At 32.0% G+C, this 27,935-nt stretch overlaps 1 protein-coding gene across 3 annotated transcripts in view; it reads right to left on the bottom strand.

The window, feature by feature from the left end:
- LOC118733463 (solute carrier family 41 member 1) overlaps window positions 1–27,935 on the bottom strand; it is a 161,529-nt gene that overhangs the window by 5,746 nt on the left and 127,848 nt on the right. For 2 of the 3 annotated variants that reach the window (XM_036462850.1, XM_036462851.1), the window contains exons 2-6: window positions 13,750–15,518; window positions 10,262–10,626; window positions 4,549–4,873; window positions 4,285–4,431; window positions 2,887–3,034 (exon numbers count right to left, since the gene is read on the bottom strand). In XM_036462850.1, the coding sequence (XP_036318743.1) occupies window positions 2,887–3,034; window positions 4,285–4,431; window positions 4,549–4,873; window positions 10,262–10,626; window positions 13,750–14,287 (1,523 nt within the window). In that variant the 5' untranslated portion in view covers window positions 14,288–15,518. The remainder of the gene's footprint in view (window positions 1–2,886; window positions 3,035–4,284; window positions 4,432–4,548; window positions 4,874–10,261; window positions 10,627–13,749; window positions 15,519–27,935) is intronic. The other variant, XM_036462852.1, reaches the window with a different exon arrangement.

Raw genomic sequence — 27,935 nt, 5'->3', positions numbered from 1 at the left:
GATGTACCATGTAGCGGGAGTTTTCGAAAAGGTGAAAAACATATACCTAATAATTGCGCCAGGTATTTAATGTTCGGCTCCGCCCGAACTTAGACTTTCTTACTTATTTAATTTAAGAATGAAAGTCATTATGTTGACTGCACACGAGGCAACCATTGAGACAAGCAGAGCATATTGCTTTGACCGTTGCCTCGTGTGAATCATTATTGCTCATTGAAATTCGTATTGCCGCAACCGTCTCCTGAAAATCAAAATTTTTTGATGCGAGTATTGCTTTTATTAACATAAGGCGTTATACATGAAAAACAAAATAGATTTCAAGAGCTTTATAAAGAGACTTTTTCATAGAAATTTTCGATTTATGAAGCAGTTAAAGCCTTCTTTATTTTCTGTGAATTTGGCTGTTGGTTAATTCAAAATAAAGGAGCTTAAAGGGTGTTTTGCCGCAATAGTTACCTCTAAATTGAACAGGAGAGAAAAGTTGGTGCAACATGTTGCTTCAACTGTGGCCCCGTTTGTAGTCAACATTAAAAAATTTGGACGCAAGTACAAAAAAAAATAATGCCAAAAATAATAATGTATGACCACATACTTATACCTACATATAAGTTTTGGATAATTCACCTCAAATTTACGACACGTTTTGTTAACTAAAAAATACTAGAATAGATAACTAAATTGTGCTTTTTGGTTAAACATTCTTGGTAAAAGTGTCTAAATACTTGTATATCCAGCTGGAATTGTAAATCATGGCTGGTATTTTCTAGAGCAACTAACCGCGATACGACAGAGATGCCAATTTACTTTTCTCATTTTTTAAACGTTGCTTCGCTGATTTGGATCAATTACTGGTTTTTATTCTTTGCACTTTTTGTCATAGAGTTGCTCGGAACTCTTCCCTTATATTTTTCGTACAACTTTAGCTAAAATTTTGAGTTAAGGATATGGGTGAAAGCTTTGGAGCTTTTAAATGCTTTACCAGGGGCTGGATTCTGTAACTGTGAGAAAATGTAGTGTACACCGAGTGCAAAAGTCACAACCAAAAACTCACCGAATAAAATTCAGTGAGTTTTCCGCAAGAGAAGTGTACACAATTTAGACAGCTAAAACTCATTCTCACGCTTCCTGAATCTTAAAATGAAGAGTGTAAACAATTTTCAGTGTACACGTGAAAACTCACAGTTAGAGAAATCCAGCCCCAGCAGTGGCATTCTGAAAATTGCTATCGATAATTTTGATCGCAAAAAATCTCTAAAAGAATAAGGGTTTCGAGATAACCTGCATGGACATAACTTTTACGTGAAATAAGTATTGTTATCGATCGATTTTTGGTCCATGGAAATAAATTCAGACGACGTTACTTGCAAAATATGCGGGATATAAGTTGCATGATAATTTTGCACTGCACAAATTGATTAACTCCACTTTTTAAAAATCTTAAATTTAAGTGTGTTTTCTTTTTAGAAAATGTTGAATGAACTGTCGGTTTTAAGTTTAAAAATGCGCACCCTTCGTCTTTATTATTATAAATGATGGTTATCAGCCGCGGGTCAAGAAAAGATAACAGACTATTCAACGGTAATCTGAAATCGATAAGGCCTTTAAGTTTTTATTAGAGGAACAAATAAGTATCGGAAATTTGTATTGATATCGCCCTCTATGGCTGTACAATTTTTGTGGAAGTTAGTTAGTTTCCTGGACATAACTTCCATGAGATTTTCTTGCAAATTCCATGCAACATCTAGTCAGATGTAACTCATACTTGCAGATTTCGCTGCATAGGCAAAATTCAGTTGTGTTTAAATTTAGAGGGACCCTTCCTCGCCGTTTGCGGCCAAACGAGGTTTTAGACAAGGCGATTCACTCTCGTGGGACTTTTCAGTAAAAGCATGGTGCTGCTGGCGTATGCCGATCATATTAACATCGCCGGCCCGACGACCCACGGACGTCAGCGCAGCATTTTCTAGCTACGGAAAAGAAGCGAAAGGTGTTGGTCTAGCGGTTAACGAGGACAAGGAAAAGTAGATCCTGAAGCAGTGTAAGACTTTGTCTAAATAGAATCCAGCATAAATACCACTCACAATGTCAGCCTGGATATCAAGTCGGAGGCAACTGAAAAGCAGGGCTATTTTGCGAGGAACAAAAATTACGCTCTACAAATCTCTTATCATGCTCATCTTTTCATATGGCGTAGAAACATGAACGATGTCGAAAAATTACAGAGAAAACAATTCAACGCCAGGTCTATGGCCCTGTTCGCGTGAGCGAAGGAGAAGGATTTTATGACAATGGCAAATATTCCCAATCAAAAGGAAAATTGTGCGCCAAAACTTAACTGTCAGAAAGTGTTAAAATGGCAAGTTTTTACTAGTTTTGTGTTCAATAACTTTTTATGATAATTTTCTCTTCCTCTCTATTTTTCTAAAGTTATTGAATGGACCTATAATCTGGAAAGTGGCTTTTAGAAAGGTCCCATGTTTTTACTAGTCTTTATTAGTATTTAGAGTTAATTTAAATTTTTATCTTAAAAATTTTGTCTTATCTTATGCGCAAAATTAGTGCATACATGTGACTTCATATTGACATTAATAATTGTAGCTTGTCAATTACAAACAAATTTCAGACAACCGTTCATAAACAAAAGCTATTGACTATTCCTCTTTTTACTTATGTACATACATACATATGTATATATGTATGTACCTCTTTTCAAGAAGGCGATGTACCGACTCGCATAGAACTTCCGAAATCTGGTAAAAAATTGCGATCAAAATTATAGCTGGGAGCAAAAGCTAACTTTAATTTTCTAAGATCTCGTAGCTTGTGTAAATTTTAATATTTGGTATACAAATTAGGGAAATATCTACGTATACTATTTTAACTTACCCACTAATACATAGCGCCGAGAGTACCGGCACCCAGCCACTCTTCAGTACCGACCGAGTATATTTATTTTTGAGCACAATAGCTACCCACATAGGTAAAAGCACTAAATAACAAGCGACTATAACAAATGTGATCCATAAGTGAGTTTCTGTAAGAGAAAAAAATAAAACATATTAGTGGTAAATAAAACAAATATTAACTATTTTGTGTGGGTCCCCAAAAACCCCCCAAAAAAAAAAAACTGAAATGGGGGACCCATAAAATAGTTAAGGATAAAAAAAAGTGGTAAAATCAACAACTGGGTATTATCCTTCTGAAGAGACGTAGAGTTTTCCGATCGGAGCATATTGATATTTAAGAATTCCACGAAAGTTGCATTTTCCCATATAAAACTTTATGCGCTCTGAGCGACCTTGTAAATATATTTTGATTTCGGAATAAAAAAACAGGGGTAAATTTTTTCGATATAGAAACAATCCTTTCCAATTTTTCTTGAATTTTTGCAGAGCTCATCCTATTTATCCTACCCAACGTTTGGCGTTAGTTGTTTTGTAAAATTAAAGAGGCAAATTATAACACCGTGCGACGAAAACAAAAAATTTCGAAACACACTTAGCAATCTATATACTCACGAAACTGTGCACCAAATACAAATAGTAACACTGCGTTCTTAGTTTTTCTCTCTGACGATTTTTTTAAAGAACATTGCATATTAAAAATATGGGTTGCAAACGATTCGAGAAAATTCTGTAGAATTTAAAAGTATTAAAATTTTAAGGTTCACAAGGACCAATATGTATTGAAATTAATTAAATCAGTTTTATTTTTAACCTTGAAAAGTTGGAAGGACGCAATTCAAGGATGTGGTCGAGTGTATATTAGGATAAAAGTTTAAAAGGACATTTTCAATACTTACTCGTCCTTATACATCGAAAAAATTAATCTGCTCTAGTTCTACAGTATTTTCTCTTTAATTTGATACCAATACGGTTTTCCTACATTGCACTGAATTTTTTAAATAATTTTTTGAAGATATCATATTTTTCAAATTTCAATTATGTCAAAGAGAAAACTAAAAACTCAGTTTTACGATATTTGGCACACTGTTTCGCGAATATATTGATTTCTTGACTGTCGCCCGTTGTAATCGGCAATCTCTTGTAACAATAAAATGGCTAATATGACAGTTTTCCGAAAGTTTCTTTTATATTTTTGAATTAAGGAGATAGTACCCAATACTAATACATAGTCATACATACAAAAAAAAATAAATAAAATAAAAATATTCCGACGAATTGATAACCTCCCCCTTTTTTGAAGTCGGTAAAAAATATGCCGACTCAAACGGAAAATGCTGTAAATGTATGTGTGTTTTAAAGTGAACAAAGTTATACTCACTTATATGATCGAATAGCAGGGAAGCAATGAAGGAAAAACAACTTATGGAGACGACATCACCGATAGATGCCGCTAACGGTGTTGCCAAGTTATCGGGATTCAAATTAAATCTCTCAGATAATAATATCACAGCCACTAATACAAAATCTGTAATGAATAAGAAAATAAATGAAGGTGGATTAATGTGAAACAAGAAATTTAATAACGTTTTTATTTTGATATTTTAAATAAACATTTTAGTAGTTTTCCAACAAACTTATGTACCTAAAACAAAGCACGATGAGGTCGCCGTAAACATGGCGGATGCCGTCAGCAGCATAACATGTTCGAAATAGAAATTGCCATCCATCGCCGCACCCACACCAGTAGCAAACATAGCGACCAAAAATGAGGCGACCGTCGCTTGTACTTGCACCAATGCAATATTGCCTACAATCATTTTGATGACTTCCTTACGCGTGGTCATATTGCCCAAATTGACCTGTGTCGATAGACGTGATGCGAGGCACATATCGAGATTGCCCTTGAGGCCAAGCAATGCCGGCACGAGAATGAATAGTTCGGTGATCTCTTTGAAGACACGCCATTTCTATGCAAAGAATGTGAGTGGAATAACGAATTAAAATTATATGTATATACATATGTAGGAGATGCATATGAAATACAAAATTGTACTATAAAATCAAACAACTTATGTATGTATGTATATGTTGTAAGCAAATTAATCAAAATGTAAAACACGTAATTGTCAAATTTAAACGCCACTTTAGTTGCATATCATTAGCCAATAAATATGTATGGTGTGAACAATCATTATAATTGAAGTATATATACTATATTCTATTTTGACATGTGTAATTGAATTATTTATTAACATAGCAATTTCATTAGTTACTTAAAAAACAAGTAAATAAAAATAAATCTGTGAATAAGTAATTCTTTAAGAATAACCTTGTTTGTCATGTTAATAGCAGTAATTTTATCTAATCATTGCAGATACTACAAAGTACTTTTGTTTATTTATAATTTTTTAATCTTGAAAATTGAAAACACACTCAATTTCTTGTGATCAGTTGTTTTTTTTTAGCCACTTCAGTTAAAGACGCCATTTGGTATCATGACATCAGGCTGACAAGTGCTTTTTGACATTGCCTAGCACTACTTAAAATGGCAGACCATAAGAAACACTCACGTGGGCTCATGAGCTTATCGATGATCTAAGTCGAAAACATTTCTCTAGTGACAACTAGTTTTTGTTTAAGTATCGATTATGCGCATACACAAAAACATATGTACATATGGGTATATCCTAGGTAACGGACGTGACATTCGCACGTGTTTAACCAAGCTTAAAATAGGAAAGAAACGGAAAGATCGTATGGGTATTACAAATATTGCAAAGCATTATAAATTATAAGACTAGGGTGTTCGATTATTCGACTTTTCCCAAAACGTGGTTTCGAATTGTTGGAAAAGGCAATTTGAAAGAAACCGGTTCAACATTTTTAATTACAAAAAAACAAACACTGGTTAGACCGGTAATTTGTTTTTAATTTTTCGTGCTTTGATAGTACTTACAGTTGGTTAGAAATGAACACCAAAAATTAAATAAAGCTAAGTCAGAAGTCATGATAATGATCTTTAAATTTGTTTTTCAGTTTAAATATGATTGACATATATTTTTTTTTATGACAAGCTTTTACTTGTAGTGATAATGATCTTAAAATTTGTTTTTCAATTTAAATATGATTGACATATATTTTTTTTTTGACAAGCTTTTACTTGAAGTGGTTAATAAAAAGAAAAATCGACCACGCACCTCGATGGCTAAACTGTTTTTAGTTATTTCTTTCTATTTAAGCTTTATAGGTTCTAAATATGAAACAAATGGGACCATAAGTACATGTTTTCCAAACATCTCAACTCCTGCGCCACCTATCACCCACATTTTTTATGAAGTTATTCCTTTTCATGTACATAGGTAATAAATAATGAACCATATTGGACCATAAAATTGGGGTTTTTTTCAAATATCTCGGGTATAATTCATCTTTCATATTGCATTGTCATCGGGCTGTGAGCCATGTTGGAAGTTTCAAGTCTCTAGCTCATCGGGAAGTTGGTTAAAAATTGATTGCAAGATTTGATTACACACAAGTCAAACTAAATAAAAACTTTTAAAATATATTAGCCCGTAGTTATAGTCAAAATAAAGTCCGACCCTAAAAATAAAATCATCTTTTTGACATAACTTTCAATGGGATATTTGTCAATAAAGCCGTTTTATTCGACTCCGATTATTCGATAAAAAAATTCTGATTTACTCGATATTCGAAAAATTACGATTTCGAAAAATCGCCCGAAAACTTTGGAAAAAAACGGTGAAAATATAATTTTAACATTAAGAAACATAGGATATACTTACATATCTATCAGACATGTCTATATTCACTACAAAAAATTTAATATTTTTTAAGGAAAATAGTTGAGACATCGTTAATATTCTGCTATGTAATCGACCTATCGATTGGGAGATATTTATTTCTTGCTTCCATTTGTCTTTATCTGTATATATTCATATGGACTTACATATATGTCTCTATATAGCGGAATCCGCTTGATCAAATATCTCGCAGTATGAAAAATATGATTGAAGAAGTGAAGAGATATCGCAAAGAACGCTATGTATTAGCAATTGTTTTTGCCATTGTTGTCAAGCAAAAAGTGCTAGCCATAAAAAATCTGATAGCATGGGCCTTTTGTACGTCAATTAAAAACTTGATTAATTTACTGGTTCAAGGTAACATCAAACAGGGCTATTGACACATAAAGTTCTTCACCAGTTCACCAGAGAAAAGGAATCAGAGCGCTTCGTAATTTTATGTTGTACCGGGCGTATGAGTAACATTTTATTGGCAAATATGTTGAACCCTCGACGGTAATCAGAGGATGCTTGATCAATGGCAGACCGTTATACAATTAAATATATGTACATACATGTATGCATACACATGTAAATGTAATATATATTTTTAGTATCTCAATAAAGGGTATGCAATACTAAACAATCAGATTGTGGTGTTACGAGCATTAAAACGGGGCGGTAGAAGTGGTGTACCTCAAAATAGACGCCTGACTCTGTACATATATGTATATGTATATGTTATTTACTATAATTAAATTTTTAACATTGAAACTGCGCTTAGAATTTATTAAAGGCAAAATATAAAAGAACAGTATCTAAAATAATTTAAGCAGACAGGTTATTGTGAAAAACTCAGAAAAAAAATTTTTTTGAAATTTGGCAGCTAATGCATGTGAAGAGATGTGCGACAATAGATATAAATGAAATATCGCTAGCTTAGATAGAAAAGTTGCTAAGCCCCATTTTAAAAATTTTACAGGAGAGGAAAAAATCTTCCTATAGCCATTTTCTTTAACTATTTCGCAAGACTTTGAATCAAACATTTTGGGCGTTTAAAGCAAAGCAAAACTCCATAAAAATCAGAAGGATTCGATATTTATTAAAAGATTTCGTATTATTTTGGCCTTATCGGATTTGTGGTGCTTCTTTTGGACTTAGCAAATTTTCCTTTTATTGCTTATGAAGAGGAAAAAATAAAGCAAGTACACTTATAATCTTCGAAACGATGCGTATTCAATTTTTTTAGCCTTCTATATCAAAATATGAGTTTTCATAAAAAGTGGACTTAGCAACTTTTCACTCTAAGCTATCGATATGTATGTGATACAAAGCGGACTTCTTTGAATTGTTTACTAATACAAGTGACAATTTAAATGTTTGCTCAAAATTAATAAAAAAACAAGTATTGTTAAGTAAAATTCGTGGGAATTCGGTAAATCATTTAAGTAATATACACTTGTATACTTAATTAATTTTCTCCACTTTATCATCAAATGCGACAAATTTTCGTGGAACTTTCCGCTAAAATGCTAACTTTCGTACAAGCGTATATGTAGTATTTATATAGCTTATTTAACACGCTGCTATGAAAATGTCAATAAGCGAATTTATATTAACATACGTACATGTGTACGTTTAATATGATGTGTTGTCGCAATCTCAGACAATAGCGCAATCTGTTATGCCATTAAAGTAGGAGAAAATAAAATTGAAATACATACATAACAAATCAGTGTGTCGAGAGTTTGTTTTATTGTATTTTTTTTTTGTTTTTTTTTTTTTTGTTGACTTAGGATAAGTATGAATTTTATACGCTTATGGCTAGTCATTAAATGAAGCTCCAACACGACAAGAGATAACATGCCGACTAACTGTGTTTGCATTATGTATGCACGAATATGTGTAAGAACACAAGTTATTACATACACACATACATACATACATAATATTTACATACATATGTATGTATGTGTAATAATGCATCTGTTTTTAGCTTAAACTTCACTCACAGCTGTTTGAAAATGTGCACTTTGATTCTGTTGCTGGACTTTTTATTTTCATTTTAATTACCGCGATTGCACTTAATTTATAATAATTTCGTTAGTTATAGATATTTCACCGTTAATTATCAATAACAAGTGGTATTTATGTATGTCTTTCTCAGCTAATAGGGGAATAACTTGTGGAACAAGCCGGAATAGCCTGCGCTTAAACACCGAAAATCTGATGAGCTTACTGAGGAAGGATACAAGGCCTAAAAACTCTAAAAGGATGCGGTAAATAAAACCAGAAGAAGAATACGCTGAAGTGCATCTGAAAGTGGTTAAACCTCAAGGTATGTATGCCATACAGGTCACATTTTGCAGAATTGAAGAGTGGCCAATACGAATGGAGCGACAAAAACAAGTTTGCAGTTCACACGCGGTACAAGTGAAACCTAAGTGTAAGGAGTGCTGTAATTAATTTTATTTATTTTAAAGCAGACAACCTCGTGATTTTTTTTTTATAAAGTGAATTTCGTGTGCTGATTTAGCATAATTTTTTACGTTAAAAAACCATTACCGAAACCAAGGAAAGGCGTGATAAATACTATGGAGATTCTGCCTCAACAATTTCAATGGTTAAACAGTGGTTTACTGAGTTCTGTTGTGGTCGTACCAGAAAGCGTCCATAAAATTCATTGAGTGATATTGGACGATCGGACGAGGAAAGTGTGTAAGGTGGCTGAGTGAGTGGGTACATGACATTTTACATGCATTTTTTGTTTAAGAAATATCTATCCGCGTGATGTGACCATTTAAAAGGTGTGTTTTGCGATTTTCAGCCATAATCCGTATGGCGAAGCATGGATCCTTGCAGCATAGATAACTTGCATGAATAAAGTTGTATTTTTACCTTCTGACGAAGAATTCTTTACCCAAAATATTCCCAAGTAAAAACGTATGCATGTATAAAACCTAATGTAAATGAATCTTCCAGATTAAAGTCATCGAATTAATTTGGTAAACAAAAGATATTGTACGTGCGGGAAAAAAAATCAGATCTCCAACCGAACTTAGACTTTTGGTTTCTTTCAAAAGTGTTTTTTTTTTTGTATCCAAAATTGCATGCTCATTCATCTATTACTTAATTGTGTATTAAGGAATCTAGTGATTATAATATTCTTATCGTATTTTTAATTGCATTCTCTTCAAACTCTAAGTTGTATGTAGTATGTTATTATACCAAATAAGTGCGCAATTAATTTGAAAATTTTAACATACCCGAACGTACGTACTATGTATGGAGTACTCGTACATACATACATACATATGTGAACAAGTAAAAATAATAAAAAGTGATAAGTTATAGTCAGCTACATAACTTAAAACAAAAAGTACAATTAACTCATTTCGCCACATATCGCGTGACAAATTCATTTTCCCACATGGCACACGCAATTAAAGTGGCATTTAACCATTTCACATGCAACGTATGAAAATTTTAGTTTTTATTTTTGACTTTCTAATAATAACGAAACGCCTACATTTCATTTTGTAAAATGCAACTCACCTCTACACGCCCGAGTATAATGCCCGCACCGATTGTACCAACGCCAGCCAAAAAGAACGGTATCGACACCTGCAACAATATTGAGGACCATTTCTCCTGTTTAATGCCCGGTCGATTTAGCGCCAATTTCTCATCACTGCTACCAGGCACACCGGCGATACTGCTTGCATCTAATGCACCGATGCTGCTGCCACCACCGCCTGCACCACCGCCACCACCGCCACCGCCGCCACCGCCACCACTACTTCCACGACCACCACCCGTGCCAGGATCTGGTTCTGAGGATGCTATGGACGTCGTGATGATTGAGCTTAGTGAACCAGTCGTCGATTGTGGTAGACCGGACAATTTGTCATTGTCGGTGTCTGGAAAAGAGAGTATGGGAAAAAAATATCGACAAAAAGAAAGAGAAAGGGAAGAGAGATGAGAATTAAACATTAAATTAACTAAAAATTAGGTGGGCAAAAAATTAAGTAGGTAAAAAAAAATAAATTTATATATAAATATCATAAATGTTTTGTTTATATTTATTTATAGTCTTATATCTAAATTAAACCGCATACACGCAAATGCTTAGACAAACGAAGCGAAAAAAAACTAAGAAATCGTGCAGCAACAAAAAGGGGTTGTATGAGCAGCAGCTCAATTAAATTGGCTTGACTTATTGATGGCTCAATTAAAACTAACTCAGCAGTGGATTCATCAAACATACTTACAAGCATTTACGTTGTGTAGGTAATTGTGCACTGAAAAAGTTTATATGTTTGTATAAGTATACATATGTATGTGTGTGTATAAAAATATTTAAATATACCCACCAGACAATTTTTGTTGCCGGAAATAAGAAAACTTGTCGCCCACAGCAACAAATTTATTGCCGGCAATATCGCCCTAAAACGTCCGCCGCAGGCAACTCGCCTGGGCGAGTCGTTTTCTTATTACCTGAATGTGTCGTTTTATTATTGCTACAGGCGATATTTGAATACTAATTTCTTGCAAAAATTTTTGAATACAAACTTATAAATTGGTAAACGAAATTAACTATTTTCGTCGCTATGGAGCTTCCTATTTTTTCAACCCTGTCTTGGGCATAAATTAGATGTTTTTGAAGAATCCTGTTGACGCGAAGTTCATCAGTTTGGGATTTCTCACTACGGCTATAAATCGGCGAGTCACCAATTTGTTGCCATTGACGATTGTTGCCTATTTCTCATGTTTTACATGGTGGGTATTTTCGTAGGAATTCAAGTTGCAGTAAAGTTCAAATTATTGGTTCTTCACTTTTATCGATAAAATAAATGAAAAACTTTGCTACAAGTATAACTCTGAGTCACGCAAAACTTTAATTACCTATTCATTTTAGTAAAAACTTAACTCAAATGACAAGTGAATACATATAAACATAAGTACACTATAGAGCAAGAGTGAACTTTTATACGTAATTCCTGCACTACCAAGTGATAAAGCAAATCAAATTAATGTTTTTGGTATTTATTTGTTGCTCACTTTTCTGAAAAATTTGTTCTAGAGAAATACGAAATATTTTTAATTTGAGATCGCTCTTTGTTATACTAAATATTTATCTGTATGATTATCTAATGAATTATTCCCTTACGATTTTTGATGAGTATTTTGGGCATTACCCTGTTGAAGCATGGAATATTGTAAAATTGTTTTTCGCTGCCGCTGTAGCTGAGCGATTAGTGGTGTGTAAGAAATCATTTGATTAACCCTTACAAAATGACTTTAACTTACAAAATTTTTTTTTTATTGTTTGTGAATCAATTAACAAAGATACTGGCTAAAGAATACACCAACGTTGAGAGAAAATTTGGTTATTCTCGAAGACGTACTTGAATAAACTATGTTCTTATTTTAATAATTAAGAATGATAAAAGTCTTAGAACCGTTAAATTATTTATTTTAGAGTATAGCAAAATCATTAGTTAAACTTAACTACAGAACCACTTCTGGCCACCGACTTGATTCAGTAAAACATTTAATTAAAATATCTTATCTCCTCTTGTTTAAAGTCGAGTTATTTGGAATTCCCAACGATCTTTTTGATTTACCGTAGATGGATAGGAAAAAAAAATGTTTTTGGGAACAACTACTCTTTCGTGATGATTGATGCTAGGTCCGCTGTAATAATGTAATGAAAATATTTAAACCGAAAGAAAGTTGAAGTAGTTAAAATATCGCCAAAAAATATGTGATCAATATAAGGAGACAACCATAACAAGCCATAAGTTATGCCAGAGATACATATATTTTTGAGGCGAGGAAAAGAAAGAAGTGAGTAAAACTAAATCTTATGCCTTCATATCTCTTGTATCCTCCTTGAGATGGTAATAAAAAAAAATCAGTTTATAATTTCTTGGCATTTTTTACAAGAGATTAAGGCGTCAAAATCCATGGATGAAGATGACACATCTCCACAAGGGATTAATAGTTACACTGCCGAAACAAAGTATTTGCACAGCAAATTTTTCACAATATATACAAAAACTTTTATTCTAATATTTTTCCGCCAATTTTGTATAAAAATATAATTTCTAAACCTTGTGCAAAACTCGCGAAAACTCAGCAAATTGTCGTCAAAATTTTCAACTTTTTAATGAGATTTTTTAGAATTTTTTTGAGTATGCAGTTTTGCAGCCCATTAAATTCTAGTAAAAATGCAAGTTCGGATTTAGTCAAAAATCGCGTTGATTTTTTGGAATTTTTTTTTGTTGAAGGTGTATTGCAGTTTTTCCATATAAAGTATTTTCGAAAAAAATTTTTTGTATGGAAGAGACTGCGTGAAAAAAAAATTGCCAAAAATCAACAGTAATTCCTAGCTACTTAAAACTTGCACTTTATTATAATAGATTGATTGGGCTACAAATCTGCATACTCAAAAAAATCTAAATAATCTGATTAAAAATTTGCTGACTTTTCGCGACTTTTGCACAAAGTTTAGGAATTATATTCTTATGTTTTTTGTAACCATATTTTTATACGAAATTAGCGGAAAAATATTAGAATGAAAATAGTTGCATATGTAGTGAAAAATTAGCAGTGCCAATACTTTGTTCCGGCAGTGTATATTAATTGTGAGATGAATTTCTGAGCAAACTGGAACTTTTTAATTAATAAAAAAATTTAATAAAAAAATATATTATACGAGTACAGACATCCGACATATAGGACATAGAAATATTAATAAACAGTTCATCAAAAGAAGTGTAAAAAGGAATAAAATGCAATTGAATAGGAAAAGTACAATGCGAGTAAGAAAAGATAGTGACAATACTTAGGTAGATATTAAAAAAAATATACTATGAGAAAAAGTAGTAATCAAAAAAAAATTGCTTATCTACATATGTAATTAAAAAAAAATAGTAGAATAGCTAAAATTTTTCTTTTATTTCTTCTTTCAAATAATAAATAAGGCTTGTGTAACTTGTTTGCAGTTGTATGTTGTTGTAACTTTTTGTGCAACTCACCATTTCCATATATTGTATATAATCTAAATTTATCGTCCTGTGCCTGATGTTGTTGTGAATCTTTTTGTAATTGTTGTTGTTGTTGTGATATTGATGGCGCTAAGGGTTGTGGCAATGGCACTGCCAACGACAATGGCAACGTATAACGATATTGTCCGTGAGGCACGCCATTGTTGCTGATATAATAGGGTGTGTTGTTGTGGTTTGTGTTATTATTATTGTTGTTGTTGTTGTTCTTTGTTTGTTTGTTGGAATTGTGTTTACTCAACGGGCGGACATTTAATTCATTTTTAGCATTATTCCTTAAAATGAATTCATCATCATCATCATTGCTAGTGGGATTTGTATTGACTGTATTTGTGGAGGCAGATATAAAATCGGGACTATCGGCGATGTTTGTTGTGGCCGTTTCTGGTGTAGTTGTTGCTTGGAAGCCATTATTGATTGCGCCATCATCGGACAATTTAAGATAATCATCGCTGTTGTTGGCCACCAAAGACAAATGCGGATGCGTTTGTTTCTTACTCGGCGACGGCATTTTTATAAATTTATTTTTTAGTTTTTAGTTATTTATATTGTTTTTTTAATTTAAAAATTATTACTTTTATTTAGTTAGATTTTTTCTTTTTTTAATAAATAAAATGTGTGATGATTTATGGGCAAGGAATGCAATCACTTAGCATTTTCGTATGCTTACTTGCGATTTGTGCTCAGATTTTAATTAAATTTAATTAATGTAATTAAATTGTTATTATTCCTTTTTTTAAGTAAGATGAATTTATTTTAAATGCCCTTTCTAACTGAAAGTCAGTTGGAGGAAATACTTAAAGTTTTGCGAACAAAACTAAATTACAATTAATTGAGCTATTTAACAAAAGTTAAATACATAAATTAACTACGACACAGAAATGTCGTTTCACTTCTAAGTGAAAATTAATTTAAATTTGACTAAGAAATTAAGTTTTCGCACTAATTTGTTTAAGCGTATTAAAGGCAATGAAAGCGCCAATTTCTTGTGTTTATTTTATTTTTTTACAAAAATTACAAAATTTTTCTGAGAATTTTTTTTTTTTTAGAACTCGCGCAACTCACATGTGTTGTTACACCTTCTTGGAAATACGAAAATACTTTAGACAATAATACTAGATTACAAATGAAAACAACAGTATCACACACAATTTTTTAATGTAACTAAAATTTTTTTATATATTAGTACTTAAAGTTTTAATAAAATTATTTGATAACTTCAATATAAATTTTTGCTTTAAACTTTATATGGCGAAGATTTCCGTGCATACAGCGATAGGTTCTGTTGACCTCATTTGGCTTACATCTTCGTGGCGATTTTGTGGGCGTGTCTCTTGTGGGTCGGCGGCTTACGTCGACAGTGCGAACAGAGACACGTTTTCGGTGCGAATATCGAAAAGTAGGCAATCGAAGTAGAAAGTGTGATGTGTACGCGCGCTTGTTGAAACCTATTTTGGTAGCTGTTTTTGTTTGTTTTTTTTTTCTGCTGTTTCCAGTGCTTGCAATTGTTGAAGGTTTTGTGTGTTTATGATTTTTTTAAGTTAGTGTGTTGTAAATTAATAGAAAATAGCACAAAATTTGTCGAGTGAAAGAAGAGTCGAGTGAAAAGTGTGTAGATTTTAGGATGGTTGAATTGAGTTTTGTCGGTTAAATATATCTTTGCCAGGATTAACTGATATACTGGCTTCTGTTCGCGAGACAGAAGTGCGCCTGCGGCTTTAGTCACCGGACCGTTGATATGGCTAAAGAAATAGATGAGAAGCAGAAAAAAAGAAACGTTGGTTGCAGGGGCAAATTTTTTATTTTTTATTTTTTTTTTGGGTATAACTAGTTTTTTGAGTTTTTCGCATATTAGTAAGAATGTAAAAAAGTTTTGCATATTTTTAGCGCATTGCAAAGGTTTTACGATGTCAAGACCCTGGCTTTTTTTAAACTTGTTTCGATGTTGAAAAAATAAATTTTTGTTCTGTTGGAAACTATTCGCAAGAAAATATGAACTAAGAGTTAAAAAAAGATATATGTATGTATATGTATACACTTATACACTGCATACCCAACATTTTTCTAAAAATTCTGAAAAAAAGTTTTTGGGTTCAAATGTTAAAGTTCGTTGAATTTTCATAATTTTTGTACGAAGTTTGAAATGTAGATTTATGTGGCGCTGGTTAGGTAAAGCCCTTGACTTTTATAAACAAAATTAGACATTAAATAAACAAAAGGAAAATAGCCAAAACTAGTCAAACTGTCACTTGACTTAATCATCTGACCACAAGGGTATATGTAGATACATCCCGAAAAAGTCCCATACTTGATTTTTTCGCTGTTGTAGCTGGTCAGAAAAAACTTACACATTTTACTTAAACTTTTAGTTACTGTTTGCTGTCACAACAGTAATTTCAATAATTTAATAAACGAGTTCATGTTCATGTGTATGTATGTACATAATTCTCCGCAAATTGTGAATTCAGTATTCCAAAAATTCTGGGAATTCAGTAATTAATTGAAGTAAAAAATGTGCATTATTAAAAAGTTTTAAATTTATTTAGAAACCTATGTACGTTAATAAATATTTTGCGTATTTTATTTTAACAGAGAGAATGATATAAGAAAAGAATTTAATTCCTTGGAAATGGCCAATGCAAATATTTTAAGTTAGTTTTAAAAAAGCAACAGCTTAAAATACGATAAGCTAGGAATTAAGTCACAAACACCACAGAGGTGGTCAAAGTTTGATTGCGTTTTTTAAATGAATTGATAGAACTGGATTTCTTCTTACAAATATGCATACATACATATGTACATAGTTAAGTAGTTATGTTTGAATTTGCTTAATTCAACACTTTTTCCCTAAAAGTGGTTAAAAAATTCGCTATTCGCTTGCTTTAACTTCGTGTGCGGTTTGAAAATCTGCGCGAGTATGCTATACGGCAGGTCCAACATACAGATATACATATGAACTGGTTTCAAATGTGCAATTATCATAAATTAATATTAATGGCTTGTGTGATCGTGCAGACGCATCAAATTCTGTACACAAAAACATGTACATTAGGATGCAACCTTCTGCGTGCAAAAAAAAAATCGGTACTGTTTTTCTATTGGAATTAGAAAATGTACTCTATTTTAAGACTTCTTCCAAAATATTTTGGATAAAAGATTAAGCCAAAGTGTGCTGAACCGATTTGAAAATATGTGCCTCCAAAACAAACATAAATTTTTTTATGAAGATTGTTTAATACGAATTCATTGTTAATTTTTCGTTAGTCTGTAAAGTACTTTGTACTGTAGAATTAAAATCAAATAAATAAATAAAATTAGTTCAAAAAAAACAAATCCAAAAAATTACCTCTGTTTAAACTCTATCGTCACTAGACACGAATAAAGCGCGCTAGGGTGTTAACGGCAAAAAAACGCGTAAAAAAATTTGGCGAAAAAAACGCTTAAGAAAAACTTTGGCGAAGAAAGACGCGTAAACTAGTTGACGGCGAAGAAAGACGTGTAAATATAAATTTATACCTGGCCAAGGACTGTCACTTAAGCATCATTTCCCAAAAACTCTTTTAAACGTGCTGAAGTTTTTTTTATGCGTCGTGTTTCGCGTTCAAGTTTTCAGCTCGCGCCTTTATTCGTGTCTGGTGACGCTATCATGTACGATGATTTTTTGTTTTTTTTTTTTAATTTTATGTATAAAAAACTCGATTTTTAGAGATACATATTTTCAAATCGGTCTATGTCTCGTAAATCTTAATCATTTTCAAATATTATTTTGGTGGAAGTGGTACAATATAAGTCATTTCATAGCTCCGGTGGAAAACCCGTACTTTTCTTTGGTGAGGCACCCTAATATATATACAACCATATATGCATGCATAAATTAGTATTGAATGGTGTGACCATTGGAAGCGTCTTCAAGTTTTTGCTAATTTCTTAAGCCGCTAAAAGTGTTTTAATAGCATGATGATACTAATGAATCGAAAAAAGAACTTTAAATAAGTATTGTAACGAAAAATAAAACTATGTTAATTAAAAACAAAAGTAGCGAGAAGAAATTGGCGTCTTTCAAATTTAATAATATTAATATTCTTTTAGCACATGCGTAAACTTTTTGATAAGAAAAAAAGGTGGTAGACAGGCATGAGGCTCGAAAATTCTATTCATTCTATAAGAGCGCAGGCCTTGCCAAGTCGCACGCATGGATTATGATACTACAATGAAATTATCCTTCGACTCGGTACTCAGTAACGATAGCAAAGGTGACCACTTGGTGTGAACAACTGGCTAAACTATGCAAAAGACAAAGGAAATTGGCGAAGTTTTCACGTTTCGGATAAAATCGATAAACGTTTGTGACGCGAAAAAAGAAACAGAAGATATGCATTCTTATCCGTTATTGATATATCCTTGTGATCAGCTGATTAAGTCATCAACATTATGATAAATTTTGGCTACTTTTGTTTCTTAAGTCGAGCTCGTTGTATAACAAACACCATATAAATCCTCATTTCAAATTCTAGTGCAAATATTAAATTTTCAACTCATTCAGATTTTTTAGAATTTTTTCGAGTATGCAGTTTAATAGCCCATTAAATTCTGGGGTAATAATGTGCAAGCTTTGAATGTCTAAAGAATTGCGTTGATTTTTAATAATTTTTTTCTGACTGCATTACAAATTTTTTTCCATACAAAATATTTTCGACAATTTTTTTTATGGAAAAAAATGTGTCATGCAGTCAGAAAAAATATTATCAAAATGCGATTGTTTAGCAATTTAAAACTTGCAAATTATTACTCTAGAATTTAATGGGCTATATTAAACTGCATACTCAAAAAAAATTCTAAAAAATCTGAATAAAAAGTGAAAATTTAGCGAAAACTTTGCAGATTTTTTATAATTTTGGCACAAACTTTGAAATGTAGATTTTTATGGTGTTTGTTATATAAAGAGCCAGACTCTCAACACTGTCAATTGTTTCATTTAAACTACATAAGTAAGCTGCCGTTTAAATACAGACGTGTATTGATCTACTACTTGTGTCACACACGGCGTATGAGTAACATTTTACTAAAAAGCATTGAGTTGAAGTACACAAGTTTCATCTTTATATACATTCGTACATAAATACATATTTATGTAAGTATTTATGACTGTTCTCGTACAGTATTTACAGTTTTAACATTATTTCAAACACTTCAAAAAGTTTTTTACTAGTTAAACTACCGTTTTTTTTTTTATTAGAAACCTACTGAAGTTGTTGGCAAGCCACGAATACCATGGAACAGAGATAGGTAACACCGTCTTCAGCTTCAAAAAGTGTCCCGTCTTGTATACAAATAGGTGCTATTCAACCTATCAGTGCCAGCAGTTTTATCAGCTTCAGTATAAATAATCATTTTTATTACGTAAATTGTCTATAAAATACTATGTCGGTTTTATATTGCACGTATGAAAGTAAATTATGCCAATGAAGTTCAGTTTATCTCCGCAGATAACTGTTATGTGCCACAATTGTCAATGGCGGTACGAATGGTTATTGTATGTATACATAAGTACCTACATAAATGAATATATGAGCGCCTAGAGCGTGTTGGATGTGCATAGAGGGTAGATATGTACATACATACATTAGACTGTATCACTCCCCATACAAAAAAAAAAAAAATCGGTACTGTGTTTCCGCGGGAATTATAAAATCTATTATATTTTAAGACTTGCATCAAAACATTTCGGAAAAATATTAAGATTTACGTGAGCAGGAGACCGATTTAAAAATACCTCCAAAACTGGAGTTTTTCACGAAAAAAAAAAAATCACTCCCAGATGACAAAACAGTTTAAGCTTAAAAATCTGAAAAATATTGAAACACATTTTTCAACGGAATCGTAATAATGAGATTTTTGATGCTGTTTTTTATCTTCTTTCAAAGATTGGTATAACAAAAACTTGAATCACTGGACCAAAACAATTCTGATCTAAGGTATTTTCTCACCCTTTTTATTTTTTGCAAATAAACTCATTCAAAGTATGAAAGAGAAAGGTAGGATAAACTAGCGTCATTTCAAGTTGAATTAAGATGTGTTGGGATGTGAATGAGTTTTTTTTTTTTACAAAGAAATAAAAGGAATGGGAAAATACATTTCCACTGATAGCCCGAAATTCTAAATCGGAATAGTTTTGATCCAGTTTTTCTTATACCAATCCTTGAAAAAAGTTAAAAACAGCATCAAAGATCTCATTATTATTGTTGAGTTGAAACATTTTTTAATTCGAAATATTTTAGTGGACGTCTTCAAATAGAATAAATTTTGTAACCCCGGCTGAAAAACCGCAACTTTTTTTGGCGATGCAGTCTAATATACATACATATGTATGTATGTAGGTGCATAAACAAAATCCGTATTTATTAATTTATTATCAAAATCGACTAATTAATATTATCGAAAACATTTTATATGCCAAATAAATAAAAAATAATTATTATTTATGCCAGAGGTGGCGAGTGCGCAGAGGCATCTGATAGCTTCTGGCGTATGTGGTGTTGCTCGGCACATAAAACAACAAAAAAAATAACACTGAACAACGTTTGCTTTTCAATTAGAAAAGTTAAATATTCAAGCGTACTTCTTACTTAAAAAAGCATCTCTTGAAACCAAGCAGCCATTTGTAGGCGACATAGAATTGTGTCGAATCAGCGAACGTAAATAAAAGTTATTTTACAATTTTTGGAACAAAAAGTCATATCGACGCTAGACTCAAATAAAGGCGGCGAAGAAAGATTCGTAACATAGTTGACGGTTAACAAAGACGCGTTAAGTTATTTTCGTGGTCAACTATGTTTGCGGTTTTTTTTAACGCGTCTTTTTCGGAATTTGTTTTCACGCGTCCTTTTTCGCTATCAAAAATCTCGCGCGTCTTTACCACTTTTTCAAAGATACCATTAGAACCATCTATCCATGGGTATTATAATTTCTACATGCCTTTTAAAATTCTGTGTTTTATTTTCTAGGCAAAAATTATGGTTTGATTGTTCCATCTCTGTTTCGTATTCAAATATTAAAATTTCTAAGTTCCTATTAGTATAGTAAATACCCAAATACCAGGGCACAGTGGGTTAAATTGGCATTTTTTGTTCACAATTCACTGGAGCCTTCAGTTTTCACATATTTTTTTTTTTTTTTTTTTTTTAATGAAAGCTAATAAAATTCGCATGAAACCGGCTTAAAGCGATTTTTTAATTTTTGTTTGTTTGTGTTAAATTGTTTAGCACAAAGTGCAGAAAAAGTAGCAATTTTGTAGAAAATCGATTCTCCTACTAATACTCAGTATCTATTGCTCAAAATAATAAAAGACAAAAAATTAACAAAATTTGTTTGCTTTTTATTTTTTACTATAAAATGCAAATGGTCTATGATTAAAATACAAAATCAAAGTGTAGACTGTAAATCAATGGCGTAGTTTTGCTAGTGTCAGATTTCATACTAAATTTAAATAAAAGTAATAATTTTCACTTAAATCACTTATTTCGTGAAACGGCTATTAATTTATATATTTTTTCAATTTCGTCAGTTATTTTGTGGCATTGAGCTCCGTTTTTGCCAAAACCACTTACTTCCTACAACAACATTTATTTATTTGTTTACTCTATATTTTTTCTAAAAAGAAACATTGACCGATTTCACTGCCACTGCTTAGCAAATAAGTTTATTTTTGCTCGAGGAGAGAAATATGTTTATAGTTTATTTAAATAGTAGTTTCATTGAGCCATTGTATTACCTTATGTGAGCAAAACATAACTACAGTTAATTTACAGCGCCTAAACTTCGTATAAATATTTAAAAAAAAAAAAGAAATTTTGGAAATATTGACACTTGTCATTCAGATTGTTTCCGATAAAGTTTCCATTGCTTAAAGGCAAACCGGGGCGCAGTTTTATGGGGGACATGTGTTGAACATCTGTTAAAGCCCATTTCTGAATAACTTTAACTTAATTGCAGATAAGCTAAGCACAAATAATTATAATATTCATAATTTAAGCGAAAAAAACCCTTTGAGAGTACGAATACATTAAGGTGTGTAAAAATAGGCAGATAGCATATCGGCTTATTAAAGCATTCGCCTTCTTTCGTTAGTGGTATACAAATCCATATGCATATTACCAGGGGCGCGCCCAGGAATATATTTTAGGGGGGGGCGGGGGTTTATATTTCTGAAGATATATCACCGGAAAATACTGAAAATTTGCTTCAGATAATACCCTCTTTAAAATACATTTATGCAAGTTTTATGTACAGTACGTAATAAATAAATAAACGTTTTAAAATTCATAAACTGCACTTTATTTACAGATTAACAGAACTCAAACGCTTTTAACCGACTTCAAAAAAAAGGGAGGTTATCATCTCGCCGGAATACATAACTTTGGACCACGTGAACCGTTTTCAATAATCCTTTTTTTATTAGAAAGATAGTACCTCAAGGTTCGTCACGTAATTTGTTTTAGAGATCCGATGATTGGATCATGAAGAAATTAACGGTACCCCTAAATTTGAATATGAGAATTGAAGTCGGTTGTGTTCTTTCCTTAAAAACTACCTGTTTAATAAAAAGTTCTATAAACTCAAGATGCGCTCAACTTTCAAAAGTACCTAATAAAAAATTTTAAAAAAGAGTCAGTAAAAATAAATTTATTGATTCCATGAATTTTTGCACTTCTATGTTAATTTTTTCGATTTCTGGTTTTCGATAGAGATGGTGATTTTTCACGATTGCTAATTTTTTTTAATATTTCAAATACCGAAAAAAATAACTGAACTCCCAAGAAAAACGAAAAATTCATATAAAACGACGGACGAGAAATGGAAAAGAAATTTTCTTCTTCCAAAATTTCTTAAATCAGTTTGCAGCTCTCAAGAAAAAAATTGCTCGTATATTTATTCCCTCATGAAAATTTACAGCAAAAGCAAAGCGCTTTTTCAAGCAACAGAAATTATAATAAATATTTCTTATAATTTCCTTGAGAGCTGGATTCTTAGCTCTAAGATACAGATTGTATTTGAGGTTATTAGCTTTAGGGGGGGTTTGAACCCCAAAACCCACCCCTTGTGTGCGCTAATGCATATTACCGTTATTTACTAGGTAGCTTATAGAACTACTTTTCAGACAACACGATAAGATTAACATTCTATAAATATTTAAAACTAGCACTATTTTTGCTCGACTGCCCCTCAAAGCCATAAAATTGTAGCTAATTAAATGGTAAAGAAATTTTATAAGATTAACAAAGTGTTAACGTATTCAATTAACCACGTTTAATTTGTGTTCTACTCATGTGTGTGTGCATATGTAAACATATGTATGTATGTATGTACACACACGCACACATTAAAAAAATATCTTTGCGTTAAAATTGTAAAACATCGCTAATGAATTTTATCACCTATTTTTTTATAGATTTAATCAATTTACTTTAGCATATCTCACCCGTCGGCACTTAAATTCAAATCATAACTAGAAGTTTGTATTTGGTTAGGGCTTATGTAAAATATGTGCAGGTAAATCATAATTCACTACTACATACTAGAAAAAGTTTTCGTACAGTTACTTGTTTTACAATCTTCATAAACAAATTTTTGTTAATTTTTCGTTTATTTAAAATTTTTTTGTTGACGTTGTCACACCTTTTCTACCGTACAAAGCAAGGTACATTGAACAGGTAGTATCAGTAGAGCAGCTGATTTGATTTATTTTCAAATTATTTGGTCTCGAAAATGTCAAATATTTTTAATTTTTTCTCACAAAAATTCTGAATTGTTAAAATCCATTTGCATGTGAAACCTTTTTCCATACAAAACAAGCGATTGAATACCAGCTTTTGGAACGTTCGCCCAACTCAGCAGCATAACCGCTGATTACTGGCCCTTGTAAAGGATGGATCAATGCTTCGAGAAGCAAACAAATTTACTTTCTTTCATAAGTTGCATCAATTTTTATTTTTTCCAATTTCAAGTTTTTATTTTTTATAATTTTTTGTATTTCACATGGCACGCTTTGATTTAGAAAAAAAATTCAGAACAGTTTTTGACACTTTCGATACCAGAAGCAACAACAAAATACACGCAAATGTTGTTTTTGCTCTACTGATACTACCTGTTTAATGTGCCTTGGTACAAAGTGTTTGAAAAATCATTTATGTGTAATGAAATGGGATTTTTTTTTAGAATATTATTATTGACTGCATTTTCATATAAAAAAATTATTATAATTAAAGAAAAATATTATGAAAATTGTAAAAAAAATTCTGTACGGAAAATTTTTTAGTGAGTGCATGCCTGTTGTTATCAACCTTGCCAGATTCACAGTTTTGACCGTAAATTACAGTTTGCTTGACAAGCTTACAGTTGGCTAAGTTACCTCCTAGTACAAATTACAGTTTTATCGAAATTTCCCTTTAGAACGAATAAATCAATATTTATCTTTCGGTTTTTTAAGTCAAATTAAAAGGCTTGGACTCTATGTGCAATAAGGTTTTACTTTTTTGAAAAGAATTGCCACCTTTTGAAAAATTATATTCAAACTATTTAAAAAAATAAATAAAATATTACAAAATGGATGTCAATAGAAAAGGCTTTGAAAAGCTTTGTTTTTTATCTGAACTAGAGGAGGGTTGCCATCTGTTTAAAAAATCGTATTAGGTAAGAGACATATGTATCACCATTTGGGGGTTCGGAAAGAAGTAGTTTGGAAATATTTTGAAGAGGGTTGCCACCTGCTTGAAATGTCGAATTGAGTTTACTTACAATATACACAAGTTATATAAAATATCAAAATATGGATGTCAAACGAAGAAGTGTTAAGAAACGTTTAGTTTTAACGTCAAGAATATTTTTGAGGTGTTGTATGAGGGCTGCCACCTGTTTAAAAAGTTGAATTCAAATTATTTAATCAGTTCAATGAATTATTAAAATATGGGTATCATTCGAAGGGAGTTTGAGAAAAAGTTATTTCTGAACTGTAATTAGCGGGGTTGCCACATATTAGAAAAATCAAATGCCACTTCATTTATCAGTTATTTAAATTATGTCGCCATCGACAAAGCGTTTAGATAATGAAGGTAACAAATTGGAAGCTATGGCCCGTAGCTCGTCGTTTTCAATGTGTTCAGAACTTAAAATTTTGTTTACTACAACGCTTTTTTTGTAAGTAAACACACTCAGCTTACACATGCAAATAACCAAAAATACTTACAAATTCATTAAAATCCACTCTAACAAGTAATTCAATATTTTATACCATGCACTAGCGAGGTGCACTTTTCTTTTCTTTACAATTTGGTTGTCAAACGCACTTCAGCTGACCGTTTGACACATTTACCAGCAAACAAATCTTCGGACTAAAACTGGTAATTTCTGACAAATGGACGACCTGTAGGCCAAACTGAAAACCGAAGTTAAAGTTCTCGAGATATTTTTGTCTAATTCAACAAAATTCATTCATAAGTAAAGAAAAAATGGCATTTTTATTTGGTATTACTTAAATCGCTATGCCTAGGTATATCTAATAACGAGGTCGCCTGCGTTGCTAAATTTAAAGTAACCACATTCCTGTAGTCTAATTAGGAGCTCGTCCATCAAGAGGGACAAAACAAGCGGGAAAGCAAACTTCTCCAAGCATAGCTTTTTATGCTCAAATAAATTGCGATATCGCTGGCGCACTTAAGTGACAATACGAGTGCTATAATTATGATTTTTAATCAAAATCTCACACCGGATGAATGGCGTAAACTTGCTCAGCGCTAATTGTACAAATATTTATGTGTGTGCGAACAGTTTGAAGGTGCGAAAATTCACGACATATTTTCCCTGCTGATTGACAATTATAGAATAATGGTTTTAAACTAATAGTGATTGGCTATTATTATACTGGTATTAATATTATTGTCTATGCTTGTGTGCATCTGATGTTTACATACATATTGTACAAAAACAATTGTAGTTATACCACCAACTAGTCATGTAAAAACTGGCATAACAAAAACATGAACCATAATTTGTAATTACAAGTAACACTCGCTGACAAACCTCAATTCAAGTTCAGTGTCACTGAAAATAAATTTAATGGCACGTAAATAACCCCATTATTAATCGCTTAGTTTTTAAATGAAACCCATTTTAGATACATACTTACATATAATATAATTTTTTTCTCTGCACGCAGTGAAATTTTTCTTTTTTACGAGCTTAATTTTAGTTTAAGAGCCAATTAGTCGACTCGGCTTTTTTACAACATTTTTTGTTGTTTGCTGAAAAACCACACACATAATAGCTAAGTGATTGCAACAACAACAAATTAAACGAAATAATTTTTTTTTAAGCACGTGGCGCTTAAATCCACAGTCTGAACCAAGTAAACCTAAGAGCAACTAAAACAAGCCAACCGCAACAGATGTGCGTCAATAACACCTGCACATGCCCAGTTGGACATCCAGGTTGCTTCCAAAATGTACTTATAGCTCGGTTCTTTTTCCACTCAGAAGTACCTAGTTCCAAAAACATTATTAAGTCTTTAATTCGCTTTTATACAGGCGTGAAACACAGCAATAATGGTTCTTTTAGAAATCAATTTTGTATGAGGTGGTTGTTGTTGGTTTCGAGAGATTTGTAGAGTTTTTATTCTCATTTGGACTTATTTGCCGAAGTCAAAGTATTACAAAATGCTGATTTTAGCAGTGAAGCTTTCACGACATACAGATTTTTAGCCTTCTGTTATGGTGAAAAAGGATAGGACTACTTTTGCACGTAGATATTTACTAACTTTTCATACAGAAATTAAATGTACTTCAAATTTTTGATGAAGAAGTTAGTACCTAAAATGACATTCTTTTCGGAACCACATTCTGCACGGGCCGACTGGGTGAATACCTACATACATACATACTACATATGTATGAAAACATGTGGACAATTACATGGAGATGGTTGAATATCTAATTGATTGCACTTTCATGCATATATATGTATGTATGTACATACGTATACGAGTGCATATGAACAAAATAAATGCACAATAATTGGTCGCCAGTTGGTCCATTCCTAAAAGGGTTTGTTGCTTGTATGTAAGGTAAAATGCGGAAATAATTATCTAGACAGTAATCAACTTTTTTGTTGCATTTATATCTAGTGTAAGAAAGAAGATAAATATTCACATAATTATGAATTTATTTCGAATACAAAATTATCGTAAAATAATTAGCTACTTTTTAGTTGATTGGCTTTAATTTGTTGTTGTTATTACAATAATTATGATTTATCTAGCTTGTACATACATATGTATGCGTGTATTTATATGAGCGCGTAATTTATTTATGTACACATGTACATACATGCATATGTACATATGTAGTTACTTGCATATTCCCTTTATGCAACAAATTTACGCGCAACAGGTTGCCTACAATGCAATCAAACAAATCAGCCGAAGAGACGATTTTCCAACGAACTATAGGTTTTTTTGTTATTTCTCATTTGCTAGAAGCACCCTGCGGGAAAATTTTTACTTCAACTTGTCCGCAGTGTTGCCAGTTTAGCCATTTTCCGGCTAGATTTAGCCAGTTGCGAAAGCAAACAGCCGGAGAAAAAAATAGTGTATGCGATAGTTTCCATTTTTACAAATTAAGCGACCCAAAATCTATTAGAAATGGCTACTAGCCTTATCTCGGAGAAAATTTTCATGTCTGACTGTAATATATAAAATTGAAAGATAACTTTTTCTATTATCATGCATTTCTACATCTTTTCCAAAAAAGGCCGTAGCGGGGATTTTCTTCATAAAATTTTTACTATGAATGTAGTATTTAAGTGTGAAATTTTATTCGCAACACTTAGAAAATAGCGAATTGTTTCACTGTTTGCTTAACACGCGTTTGTGTTTGGATGTATGTAGTGCCATGGAACAAATGCAATGCGAAATTCGTTTAAACGAATGATTCGGTCAAATACATCGTAAACGATATCCAGTGGTGGTTGCCTATCGCATCGCATTTGCTTTTCGTATCGCATTACAGAGTAGTCCCCAGGTATTTTTTCCAAAAGATCGCATATTGAAATCTGCCTTAATTACAAAACATCATTGTTGCCCACACTAAAAGGTTTAAGGTAAGAGAAAA

The sequence above is a fragment of the Rhagoletis pomonella genome, unplaced genomic scaffold (genome assembly GCF_013731165.1).
Source record: "Rhagoletis pomonella isolate Grant_MI unplaced genomic scaffold, Rhpom_1.0 Rhpom_scaffold_00002, whole genome shotgun sequence".
Classification (NCBI taxonomy): Eukaryota; Metazoa; Arthropoda; class Insecta; order Diptera; family Tephritidae; genus Rhagoletis; species Rhagoletis pomonella.
Note: the sequence above shows the minus strand (reverse complement) of the source record. Positions and strands in the feature narration are given on the sequence as shown.